General features: G+C 41.2%; 1 protein-coding gene across 3 annotated transcripts in view; it reads right to left on the minus strand.

The window, feature by feature from the left end:
• The window catches only part of exoc6b (exocyst complex component 6B), a 133,224-nt gene extending 119,225 nt beyond the window's left edge, over window positions 1–13,999 (minus strand). For all 3 annotated transcript variants that reach the window (XM_039821573.1, XM_039821572.1, XM_039821570.1), the window contains exon 1: window positions 13,878–13,999. In XM_039821573.1, coding sequence (XP_039677507.1) covers window positions 13,878–13,966 — 89 coding nt within the window. In that variant the 5' untranslated portion in view covers window positions 13,967–13,999. The remainder of the gene's footprint in view (window positions 1–13,877) is intronic.
• Window positions 14,000–14,006: the final 7 nt, after the last annotated feature.

Raw genomic sequence — 14,006 nt, forward strand, 5'->3', positions numbered from 1 at the left:
ATACTTTTATGTGCTGCATCGTTACTCGTTACAATTATAAAAATGTTCTCTAGTGAAGTACCTTCCACGTTCACCTCAAAAAGAGGGTGGAAATAGGTTAAAAACACTTTCAAAACAATAACGTGACCTACGGTCTCTTCATGCACGCCCAATGGTCATTCATGCATGCCAACTGTGTGGATACATAAATGAAAATGCAGCAAAATGCATTGCATACAGCATATGGGCTAATAGGAATTACACAAGAGGCCCAACAATAACCTTTATTAAAGAAATGGATGTAGCCTCCATGATGTCACTCACTGGTTTGGGGACTTCCGTTTTGAAGCCATGAGTTTGGCATTTTGCCCGTCGCCGTCTTAGTTTCTTTGGAGTCGGAAGGGACCGTATTTGGACGAGAGATTGGAGCTGGGGAGGATTCAATTCTTGTGCACTGTCAGATATTATAAAACAGGCAACATAATGCCCTATTAAATAATGCAGATTTTTAAGGAGTGGATAGGGGAGAAGAAAAGGGAGCTACAGATGATGGCTGGTTGGACAAGAGAAAGTTTAAGAAGGCTGTTCTGAGTTATGACCTCACTGTAACCAGCTGCCTGTGTGCGTGTGCGTGTGCGCGTGTGTGTGTGCTTGACAGCTGGCTAAATAGGATCTTAACCCACTTAAGACGAGCACACCAACCCCTAAGTGTGCATGAATGTGTGCGTGTCTTCCCGAGTACAGACTGGTGACTCAGCAGGGTGTGTGTGTGCTCTAACAAGCTTACTCCACACACACACACCCACACACACACACACACACAAATGTGAGATATTCCACCCAGAGCTCTGCAACGTGGCTGAAATCAAAATTGTAATGCTATTCAAATTTCTTCATTTATTGCAATTTGCTAATGTCTGCACAATCACATGTAAAATATGCACACATAAAAAGGCTTAAATTGGTGTTTAATGCAATGACCCTGTTCTTGTGTTATGCATTAGCCTACATAAGACTTGGCAAGACATCACACTTGGCAAAAAAAAAAAAATAATTCGGATAGAACTGAAAGTTAACAAGTTACTAACATATCATCACGTTAGAGTCCACTTAAAAGTCAGTACGAGTTAAAGACCTAAGTTATCGCCCAGCCCTAAATCCAAACATCGCTGTCACAAACAGTGAAATAGTCTGAAAGAAAGAAGCGCTTTAACAGACTTGAACCACCTCACGAGGAATTGCTCGCCTGTACAGTGCTCTGAGAGAAGGACGAAAGACTTGAGGCAAAAACTTTCTATCTTTTTAGATGACTAACGTTTCGACGCCAGGCACGTATTCAGAGTCGAGATGTAGAATAGTCTGCTTCTGAGTTATACAGTGCAGAATATCTCACTAGTGTAGAAAGAGACTGAGAAAGAAAGGTGAAGCAGTTCAGAGGATAAAAAACAAAAAATCCAAACCCAGCTTTAGACCGAGACGGAATGAACACCGGAAACGGACAACATCAGCTGTCAGCGAACACCAGACCAAAACCAGCCACAGCCCGTGACATGGGATAGCATTAAAAGGAGAAATCCGGCGCAAAATGAACCTAGGGGTTAATAACACATGGGTACCAAGTCGACCATTCTCTGGGATGTGTTTTTATGCTAATTAAATGTGACCAGTTTTAGCCCAAACCCCTAATTAGCTTATAAAGCTAAAAGCAGTCACGACCAGTCAAACGACGAAGACCGCGCTTGAGCTACGTTACTGGTTACACGGCGTTTGTCGTTCAACTGGTCTTGACTGTTTTCACTAGGAGGCGCCTATTTTGAGCCTCGTTAGCGGTGTAGAAATAGCGATTTCCTTCTACTTTACCAGTGCCCCGACGACTAGCTTTATAAGCTAATTAGCGGTTTTGCGCTAAAACTGGTCACATTCGATTAGCATGAAATGAGAACAGTCGACTCGGTAATCATGGGTTATAACCCTTAGGTTCATTTTGCGCCGGATTTCTCCTTTAAAAAGGGGCCGAGGAAAGATCAAGAGAGGGACATCTACATCAGATGAGAAAGAATGTCTGTCGTTGTCGAGATGTTCAGTCCGGACCACAGCGTTGGGAAGGCCGACAGAAATTGCGAGCACCGAGGTCCAAGAGGAAAGCGTTATGTTATGTTTAAACCGTGGCCACAAAGGGGGGGGGGAAATACCACAGGCCGCGTTCATTTGTTGTCGGTTCAACTAATGTCGAGCTTACACCAAACGACTTTTCAAGCGATTCCACTGTCGCAGACAAACTTCCAACATCGGAATGAAATGATGATTCTTGCTAGAGTCGGGGCGCGCTCCCGTCATCTCAATCGTTTGGTGTAAGGTGGTCATAAAACTCAGCCCGAGTCAGTATTTTTCCCCCCCCCCCGTCTTGGCAAAAATCAAACGTGTTTGAGATTATCGTAAGCTATCAGTCTTGGTAGTGAAGTTAAATAATTTGAACATTGTCAACAACCAATGGGTGCGCTCCCCCTCCAGCGCCAAACAGGAAGCAGCAAACCGCTACAGCCAGTGTTGTTAATGGTTCTATGTAGAGCCCGACCGATATATCGGCGGGCCGATATTATTGGTCGATATTAGGCATTTTCCAAACTATCGGTAATGGCATTTATAATGGCCGATAAATGAATATTTAAAAAATGAAATAAAAAACACCCTTCGACCATGTTATGAGTGGTGGCGTTGCATAGTTTGTCCATCAGAGGGCGCTCTACAACGTCAGTGTTGGCAACACTTGTGTTTAATCCTTTAAGTTTATATTTTTATACATTTTATTTATCAGAACTTTAATATATGTTGATGTTCCTCGGTTCTGTTGTTAGAATAAAACAAATACGTTTATTTTTAAACTGCATTATCATATTATTTTAGTGAGGACTCATAAATGACTACAAATAATAACGTTAGGGCAATCCGTTTGTGTTTTGTTACACGTTTCTGGATTTCCATCTTCGTCCGCTTATCCGGTATCGGGTCGCGGGGGTAGCAGCTCCAGCAGGGGACCCCCAATCTTCCCTTTCCCACATTAACCAGCTCCGACTGGGGGATCCCGAGGCGTTCCCAGGCCAGGTTGGAGATATAATCCCTCCACCTAGTCCTGGGTCTTCCCCGAGGCCTCCTCCCAGCTGGACGTGCCTGGAACACCTCCCTAGGGAGGCGCCCAGTGGCAGCGTTGCAGTGCGTGACCCTGCAAGATCTCCAGTCGTTACATATTATGACCATTGACACATATACATACATACATACATATATATATATATATATATATATATATATATATATATATATATATATATATATATATATATATATATATATATATATATATATATATATATATATATATATAATGGACAAACCGAGCCCGTTGCTCTGGACGGAGACCAGTGAAGGCTATTAGAGGCACTTTTCCGGTGATGGCCAGCTTTACTGCGCAGCCTCCAACTGACAGAGACAACGTAAATGTGACGTGAGCAACGTGTCTGAAAGTTGTAAGTCTTCTGGTAGCTGTGCCAAGAGAAATCTCAATCATTCCCAATCTTACAGAGACGGAGAGTGTAGGTATATGTAAGGAGATAACATAAGCACAGGCTAATTATTGCTAACTAACATGCTAGTTAACATTAGTAATTAAACCTAAACAGCTAATGTAATTCGAAACTGCCTGCGAGCTTCTCCTGTACTATACGGTAATTCCTCTACTGTGCGACAGTAAGTCAGTTATGACACAATCGTTAGCCTATTTTTACAAAAACGTCTGCTACGGAGCCATAACGTGAGGTACAAGGTAATGGAGCCTTTTATACGTTGTTGTGTTTCTTTAGAACTAAACAACGGACAAATCGAGTCTTTAAACGCTTCGGATGTAAAGTTATTCTCAGTCAAGTGACGTAAAAAAAAAATGGCGGTCAGCGGAATGCTAACAGGAGGTGATGGCCAGTTAGCAACAAAATGGCGCTATGATGGCTCGAGTTCTGAAGCGAAGCTTACCCCCTTGATTATGACATGTCTTTAACGTTAGAAGTCTTATAGTGTACTATCAGTATTGTTGCTATGGTTACCTGCAGTTTAATACACCTTGTGCAGCGGTTTCGCAATTACTATAAAAAGGAGCCTCGTTCCACCAATCGGAAACAAGCCTTTCCCATGGCCGTATAGTAGAAAACCACACACATAAAAGCTCGTCATTAACAGCTGCACACTGTTAAAACACAGGGTGGAGCACGCACAGCTTCTTAAACGTTACTGACAGGGGCTCTCATTTCTTTATTGCAGCAGCACGAGTGTGGTTGAGTGATTAGATTAGCCGACACAAAAAAAACTAAAAAACAACAGCACACTTTGGAATGAGCTCAGCCACACGGACAAACACAGATAAGGTCGGGACACATTCAGCTACAGGAGTTTTCTGAAAAGCAACACGATCGGTCGGGCGGAAAACAAGTCACACTGGGTTTGAAATCACTGCAACGTCGGATTTAAAAACCGTACGCTTTGCATTGTAACAGTATTTGGCTTCCTCGTCATACGTGTCACTGTACATGAGGGCCGCCCCTCCATGGTCTTTCCAGTTAAAGTGAAGGTTGAATCAAAATGAATGGCTTAAGTAAAAACAACACAAAACCCCAAATTTCTGCATTCATACATTTGATGTTTTATCGATTTTATCGAGGTCCTGAGAGAACTCATATTTCATCAAGCTGTATTTCTAAGATATAAAAAAAAATAACAAGGGTTTGCAGATTTTTCAGTGCGTTTTGTACATTTTTCATGTTGCTATAAATTGAACCCCTTTTGTAAAATCTTGCCACTTTATATTCTGGGTTCTGTTGATGGGCATTCATCCTTATTTTTTTGACATTATAATGAAAAAAAAACAAAGAGAGTAACTGCATCTCTAGGAGATCAAATTAGGTCTGGCACTAACAATTATTTTCATTATTGATCAATATGCAGAATATAAAAAAATACTCTACATATATACAAATATATGTCAATATAAGGGGCGACTGCCTATCAGTGTTACTAAGAGTTCAAGGTGATGCCTTCGAGGTTGGAGTACGTTTACATGCACACCAATATTCCACTATTATTCTGAATATGACAATATTCCCAATTTGATACAGGTCATGGAAACAGCATATTCCAGTTAGATATTCCGAATAAGGCCTTTTTCCGAATATAGCCTTTTCCAATTAAGACATGTGGGATATTCTGGTCTGGGTTTTAGAGGCATCCTTTGGATATGTATACAGCGCATTCGGAATATGCGTCTCAATCAGGGTTTTTAACCGCAGTTTACGGCCTCTTGCCTGTTTAGGTCTTATAGTCAGCTCTGTGCGTTGCTATGGTTGCTGTATACAAACCAACCAGCCAACAGTTTGCAAGGCTGCAGACCCGATAAAGAGAAACACAGCTACTTTTAAACATTATCAAAGACTTGGATTTCAACAAGTTTTTGGATATGCGCACACATCGCTACGCCGACCTTTTCAAGAAGCTGGTTGAAGGAATGAAAGAGGGACGCTGTGTTCGCACGGTCCTACAAGTCCGCCACCGCTGGTAGACTTTGAAAAAAAAATTGTGTTTTGCACGGATACATGTAAATGGGAATATTAGCGGAATATTCACTTTCATTAGCCATGTAAAAACAGCTTAGTCAGAATATCATCTTTTTCTGGAATGAGGGCAAAAAGTAAATTGTTTTGTTTTAAATTTGTCATACCTGCCCAGGGACTACAGGTGGAAATTAGCAATTGTTGCTATAACCTGGCCCAAGACATATTCTCTTGTTTAACAAGTTTAATGTTTATTTGTGCACTGTCCCTGTTTCAAATAAATCAATTTCAATTCAATTCAATAAGCCGTAATATTATGTGCATTTAAAAAGGTAGTCAATGAGTCAAAGAGGACTTTGTGTCTTGCTGTGAATTCAGTTTTCGTTTCTTCCTTTGGGTTTCTCTCTGCTTCTTTGTTCTTGTTCCAAACCGCAGTAATTATCCTGTAAAAACTCACATTACGGTTCACGTGAACACAGAGGAGCAGTTTTAGGGCAGAGATCAAAACAAGAGTTACGAAATAGTGAAATCAGTGAGCGATTGGAAAGACAGACAGAGAGAGAGACGTATCAAAGAGCAGTTCTTAGCAGTGGCCCTGCAAGAAGCAACAGTCTGTCTGTGTCGGTCTGTGTCTAGAACAGCAGACAGACTCATCTACAAAATTGCAACCTCTAAAGTACAAGAAAATTTAGCAATCGACACATAAAGAAAGTGTGTGGGCATAGCTCGCTGTTACAAAAATGCAAAAAGTCCTTCTAAAGATGTAGTTATGTGAATAGGAAGCACAGATGCTTCAAATATACTTCCTATTGTCATGTTTCTTGAATTCTGAAACTTTAAAAAGGTATAGTGGATAATAATAGTGGATTTTCCCGAATTTTAGAAAAGATCCGCCCTCTCCACTTTTTGAAAAAATGCACATGCGCAACACTCTACCTGCTCCCGAGACGTAACGCCTATTAAACGTGTGCACGAGAGTGCACTGTTTACAAGTTGCTGTCGGCATGGCTCATACAAACCTACTTTCCAAAAGAAGATTTGCCCTTTTTCACAAATTGAGATGTTTACCGTGTCTGTGCGGTGCGTGACTTGTGCCAGGGCTAGCATCGCTAATCATAGCTTACATCAACTTTCACTAGCAGTGATTTTAAATGGATTTCTCCAAATAGCATGCCAAACTTTTCCTTTCGAGTAGAAACTTTGCGACTGAGGCATCAGTGGAGAGCCCAACCTGTGCTTTTAGCGCACGCCAGCGTGTGAAACATTCTCCCAAAAACACTCCGGTCTTGTTTCTTTCTTCAGAGGCCTTTCTCTTCTTGTCATACCTTTCGTAGACACTCGTAGCTCACCACACATATACACCTGAAAGTATTCATGCGCAGAAAGCGAAAACTACCCTAGGGACGAGCACGTACGACGGCCTTACGTAAACTAGGAGGACCAATAGTCTTTATGATCCACCCGGAAAAATAAAATCCTCCACAATACCTTTAATGGTTCCACACTAGGGCTTCACAATATGAGGAAAATATCTTATTGCAATTATTTTTGACTGATAATGTGATTGCATGAGCCACGATATTGGTGGAACGCGTGTACGTTCAAAAGTTGTTTTAGTCGTGCAACAGAAAACTCCAGCTGTCTGGATTTACCCTGCAGAGATCTGAGGAGCAGTTAACCATAGTCCTCAGAAATCCACCAGAGTTTATAATTACAACACAAAGAAAGAGGAAGGTAACGGACATCCGGGCGGCACCGGACCAAACCCGGAAGTGGAACGTCGTGGATATAGTCTACTTGAAGCCTGACAAGATGGATTTTCGTGTAAAATGTGACGCGGCGATTCGCGCCTGATCATGCGTTATCGCGAGAATCCAGCTGCCTTGCAAGGTAGCCTTCAAGCACCCGTAGAAATGGAAGCATGGCAAACTTGAGTCCAATATTTCATAAATAATTTTAGAAATGAATTGATTAACCGATTAGCTGCGGACTGCTTTAGTTTTTTTTGTCTTATGCGATAGCGCATTTTGGATAACACCAATCCTCTATAAAAAGGCTTGCTGTTTTAAAAGAAACGTGTAAGTAAATGTTGATACAGGCATCTAAACTCATCTCCAAACTGCTTATTTTTTTTGGGTGACTGTCCTGGTGATGATGTAACTTATATTTAATACTGATATGACCTGACAGAGATGCAGAAACGCCAAGCACGCACACACAGTAAGAGAGAGATTTGCGTGTGTGTGTCTCTTGTACATGTACAGTAAATCTGACAGTCAGATCATTTCGGGGCTGGGTCGTCCGTGCCGATTACTGTGCTAAACATGACTTTACCGACTGATATTTTCCTTGTAGTGGTAAACAAATAGGGCCGCAACTAATGATTATTTTCATTGTCGATTCATCCGTCGATGACGCCCTTTAATGTCTTGTTTTGTCCACAACTCAAAGATATTCCGTTTAGTGTCACGTAGGAGTGTAGAAAACTAGAATACTCTATAAATCACATTCAACAAGCTGAAATCAGAGAAATTAGTCATGAACAATGACTCAAACCGATTGATCGCTTATCAAAATAGCTGCCGATTCATTTAGTAGTTGACGACTCATCAAATAACATTTGCCGCTCTAAATACAGTATAAAAATATTGAACAATTCCATATAGAGGAACACGTAGACAGACCCAGTGCTTGCGGTCTTTGGTTTGTAGCCTGAGGGAGTTGGCTGACTGATCAGTCCTGCTCCTCTCAGATCGCTCCTGAGTTACTCTGCTGTCAGAGAGGAATGCTGCAGCCAGCCTCGACCTGCACACTGCAGGAGAACGAACACAGCCCCTCAACTATCACTGCCAACCTGCTTTTCCGTTTGGGGGTCAGCCCTATGTTCCCACAGCCCTATGTTCCCACAGCCCAATGGTCCCACAGCCCAATGGTCCCACAGCCCTATGGTCCCACAGCCCTATGGTCCCACAGCCCAATGGTCCCACAGCCCTATGGTCCCACAGCCCAATGGTCCCACAGCCCAATGGTCCCACAGCCCAATGGTCCCACAGCCCAATGGTCCCACAGCCCAATGGTCCCACAGCCCTATGGTCCCACAGCCCAATGGTCCCACAGCCCTATGTTCCCACAGCCCTATGTTCCCACAGCCCTATGTTCCCACAGCCCTATGTTCCCACATTTATATGATTTATTTTTCCAAAATTAGGCCCAATTAGCCCAATGGTCCCACAGCCCTATGGTCCCACAGCCCAATGGTCCCACATTTCTATGATTTTTTTTTCACTGAAAATTAGGCCCTATGTTCCCACATTTCTATGATTTTTTTTCTCCAAAATTAGGCCCTATGTTCCCACATTTCTATGATTTTTTTTTCACTGAAAATTAGGCCCTATGTTCCCACATTTCTATGATTTTTTTTTCACTGAAAATTAGGCCCTATGTTCCCACATTTCTATGATTTTTTTTTCTCCAAAATTAGGCCCTATGTTCCCACAGCCCTATGTTCCCACATTTCTATGATTTTTTTCACTGAAAATTAGGCCCTATGTTCCCACATTTCTATGATTTTTTTCACTGAAAATTAGGCCCTATGTTCCCACATTTCTATGATTTTTTTTTTCCAAAATTAGGCCCTATGTTCCCACATTTCTATGATTTGTTTTCCATAATTAGGTCCTATGTTCCCACATTTCTATGATTTTTTTTTTCCAAAATTAGGCCCTATGTTCCCACATTTATATGATTTTTTTTTCCATAATTAGGTCCTATGTTCCCACATTTATATGATTTTATTTTCCAAAATTAGGCCCAATTAGCCCAATGGTCCCACAGCCCAATGGTCCCACAGCCCTATGGTCCCACATTTCTATAATTTTTTTTCACTGAAAATTAGGCCCTATGTTCCCACATTTCTATGATTTTTTTTTCTCCAAAATTAGGCCCTATGTTCCCACATTTCTATGATTTTTTTTTCACTGAAAATTAGGCCCTATGTTCCCACATTTCTATGATTTTTTTTTCACTGAAAATTAGGCCCTATCTTCCCACATTTCTATGATTTTTTTTTCTCCAAAATTAGGCCCTATGTTCCCACATTTATATGATTTTGTTTTCTCCAAAATTAGGCCCTATGTTCCCACATTTATAGGATTTATTTTTTCCATAATTAGGTCCTATGTTCCCACATTTATATGATTTTTTTTTCCAAAATTAGGCCCTATGTTCCCACATTTCTAGGACATTTTCAAAATTAGGTCTTGTATTCCTACATTTCCATTCAAGGCTTAGGGTTGGGGTGGGTTAGGCGAACATTGGGCCTAATTTTGAAAAAGAATCATAGAAATGTGGGAACATGGGGCTGTGGCATAGGCACGCTCCCTCTGTTTGAACAACTTGCAGGAGGCTGAATATTAGGTTCCTGATTGGGGTTGGGCATCGTTTTGAAGTCCGATTCTTCCTTTGGATTCTGGTTCTCATTGATTCTCGATTCTTTGAGGTGGTGGAATTGAAACATGTCAGGCTGATTTCAGAGATAAGAGGAAATTCTATTTCGTTACAATGGGGATTTACAGTTTTACCGAGCTTTTTCAACGTAAAATAAAGCCAGACTTTAGAGCGCCGCCTACTTATTAACACAACAAGCACCTGGAAGTACAGTGGCCGGTACGGAAACCAAAACTTGCGCATGTTTAATTTGGAACGGATGATCGGATTCGAAAACAAATTTTCCAAACGATTCCAAAGAAAAAAACGATTCCATTGGAATGGTAATTTGGCGTAGTTGGAACCGGGTTTTCGGTGCCCAATCCTATTCCAGATGCTCGAAAATAATACATCAAACTAGTTGCAGTTAAAATAATAAATGTAATCATATCAGAAAGGATTTCCTCAACAACAAAAAAAAAATTGTTGCTCAGATGATAAAAAGAGCATTTTATCACAATGAATCATTTGGTCTGTGAAATGTAAGAAAATGCCCATCATAATATTACCAAAAAAAGATTACATTTAGCATATACCGCTGAAACAATAAGAGTAAAAAAATCATTAAATGAGCTGATTACAGCAACATTAATGCTCAGAAAATTAGATTTTCCTTCATTGTACAGCGATGAAGTAAGGTTTTTATTTTGATGATTATTTACTTAATGAGAAAAAAAAAACGTATTCCAATCAATCAACAGCGTGGAAAAAATCTGTTGCAGTCCAACAAAAACAATTCCTGGAACAGGACAAACTGATTGATGGAGATGAAGTTACCACCTGCACATTCATATTTCCCAACTACTGTTTGAGTCAAGAAAAGTTTTGTATTGTTTGGTGGTTTCCTACCGTTGGCTTCACACACTGACAAACAAAAAGGAACCCAGGAAGAGCAATTTCTAGTCCCACAAACATTTATTATCTTAACATAACAGAAATGACAAATAATCTAGAGATAAGGAGGAAAAACAACACCAGAGAGGAAACCGTTAAAAGGCACCGTCTCTCATCCAAACATTTGTTTTGAAGCTAACGGTTGCATCCTTCATCATCCGATTCATTTGCCTATTACAAATATCTCTTTGGAACATCACTCTGGGCTAAATATAGCTGATGATGTAGCAGACCGTTTAAAAAACATTGGGCTATTACATTTGAAGTGTGTGACTGTGTACTGGAAATACTGAGCCTCAGTTTAACTGAAACAGGAAGCTGGAAGAGGTGAAACATCACACACAGAGCGGCATGTGTGTGTGTGTGTGTGTGTGTAGGCAGAAGAATTATATTCTTGCTGTCTGCTCGAGGCACCGAGCAGCACTAAAACACACTCAGAGGAGAATGTGGCACCCAGAGGTGTCACACAAAGTTGTCAAGTCATACCAAATGGATCTTGAGCGGGCCAACACACACAGTAAATGGCCTAAATAACAAGCGATAAAATGTTTTACATGAGTTGCACGCACGCGCACACACGCACGCGCACACACGCACACACACACACACACACACACACACACACACACACACACACACACACACACACACACACACACACACACACACACACACACACACAAAAAAAAAAAAAAAAAAAAAATTTTAACAGCCCAGTTCCTCTGTTTCATTTCCCGGTCATTCAGTACCTATTTCCGCTCTGGACAATCACTTCAAAGACCGCTGGCAAAGGTCACGGTTTATTCTGAAAGGGTACGAATATACCATTTATAGAAGTACTCTCTATATTTTGGGAGTCTTTGGCACAGGGTCAGAAATTAAGGGGGGCAAAGACCAAAAAATGCCACAAAAAAATCTCAGAATGCCCCTAAAAAGACCCATTGAGAGGCAAAAATTGCTTCCAAGATTTCAAAACAAATATATAGGCCTATATATTTACCATTCTGGGCTTATAGCCTAATCCTACATTAAAAGGTCCAATATGTAATGTATTTACTGTAATAAATCCAGAAATGACCCCAATGCGTCATCAGATATTAAGGAAACATGCCAAGTTGAAATACTATCTTTTCTGACAACAATGCTAAAGTCAGATAATAACGTTTGTACAGCCATGAAAGCAGCAGACAAACGAACGGGTTCAACGGAGATAAATTCTACCCAACCTATAAAAAAATAAATAAAAAACCTGCATGTTTCTACCAGTTTCGTGACCAGAGACGTTACAAACCCCGGGTAAATATTGGAGGTGTATTTGAAAGATGGAGACAGCTTAGAGCCCAAAAGGACGCAAAGTTGGCCAATTTCCTCCTGAACAGGTAAGCATAGCTTCAGGCTAATTTATCACGGCTACAAGGGACGGGCATTTTATATAATTTCACCATTCGTGTACTCACATTGAATAATATAGTACCAGAGTTGGTTACTCGCAAAAACAATTGACACACAGCCAGAAAAGTGATCCCGACTGGTCCTGGCTAACCAAAGTCCCAATAAGTCAGCGTGTTCCTTTAAGGCTGTACACGATTCAAGAAATTCTTAGCCGACTAACACTCATACGATTTTGTGGACTAATCGATTAGTTGACTTAATCGACAGATCTGTTAAACTGAGTTTCTCCACAAAGAATCATGCAAAGCGCCACTTTAAATCTTGCGTTTACCTGAGATGTGCTCATACGTTTCTTGTAAATAAGTCATTTAGCATGAAAAATGTGCGAATGACTAAACTAATTTTAGTCAACTATGGGCGATTAGTCGATGAAGAGCCCTAGATTTTAACAATAATCAATTAGTTTTATTTTCATTTCTGTCACACTCACACAAACAGCGCCGTTACATATACGTACACTGATAATAGCAATAGTATGCTTTTATTTTAGCCAACTCATGATGGCACAAGGTGGCGATTACTGCATGCATTGTTTTGCCTATATACAAAATTGCTCTTCCCGTGAAAGCTGAGCAGAAAACAGGGCTGTGACCCATTTCAGGTCCAAACACACAGCTGCAGTGATGCTGCATCCTCCCCCACTAATGGGATGTGAAACCATGTAAGCCTGGCACAAGCCCCAAAATGAACAGAAAAGTCATTCAGCCTCTAAAGTGCAGTTTGCACTAAATTATTGAGCAACAGTCTAAACACTCATAAGCATTCAAAACACATGACAAACACCAAGCAGTGGCTTTCTGTGTGGTGTATATTATCACCCCTAATTAGCTCCAGCAGCTGTAGTCTCATTCATTGTGTACACATACAGAGGCAGGGCTGGTCAGAGCTGCTGCACTTGACACTCCTTGATATGTATCTTGGCTGTTGCTAACCACCTAGCAGGCTAACTGGCAATAACTAGCCACCAAAACTCCACGAGGATAAGTTGACCGACTTGAGTGATGAACACAAGACACGTTAAAAATAAAAAAAAATTAAAAAAAAACAGAGCAATATTATTAGCTACCAGAAACAGCCTCGTCTCCCATTGTAAGCTCTGACACCAGTGAGCAGAATGTCAATTAGTTAGTTAGCTAGCTAAGTTAGCTCAGCCTAAGTTGCTCAAATGACTAAGTTGATCAACTTTGGCGACTACGCTAGAAAGGACAGAAACGCTAAGACAGACACGGCTCACTGTTGCAGGTTTAAACACAAGAGTCCACAATTTAGGTAAGCTTGTTTTGCTAAAGTTAGCCGGCTAGCTGTCCGATAATGGACACAAGTGGGTTAAAGTTTTGAGCAAGCTCCCGGAGTTGCTAACTTGGTGCTAATCACGGCTAGCCGCTCTCACTCAGCTGGGTGACGCCGTGGGTTCAGCTGCTTTTTTTGGGGCAAAAACGGGATAAACCCGGGACAAACAGCCGGGGAGCTACTCACCGGAGGGTCGGCCCGATACAGTTGGTGTCTGTGCTTTCAATCTCCCGCAGGATCCGTTCGTGTTCGGCGGCTGTCTCCACACTCGCCATCCTGCATGTTGCTCTGGACTGTGCCGAGCTGAGCTGAACT

Source organism: Perca fluviatilis, chromosome 14 (genome assembly GCF_010015445.1).
Source record: "Perca fluviatilis chromosome 14, GENO_Pfluv_1.0, whole genome shotgun sequence".
In the NCBI taxonomy this organism is placed as follows: domain Eukaryota; kingdom Metazoa; phylum Chordata; class Actinopteri; order Perciformes; family Percidae; genus Perca; species Perca fluviatilis.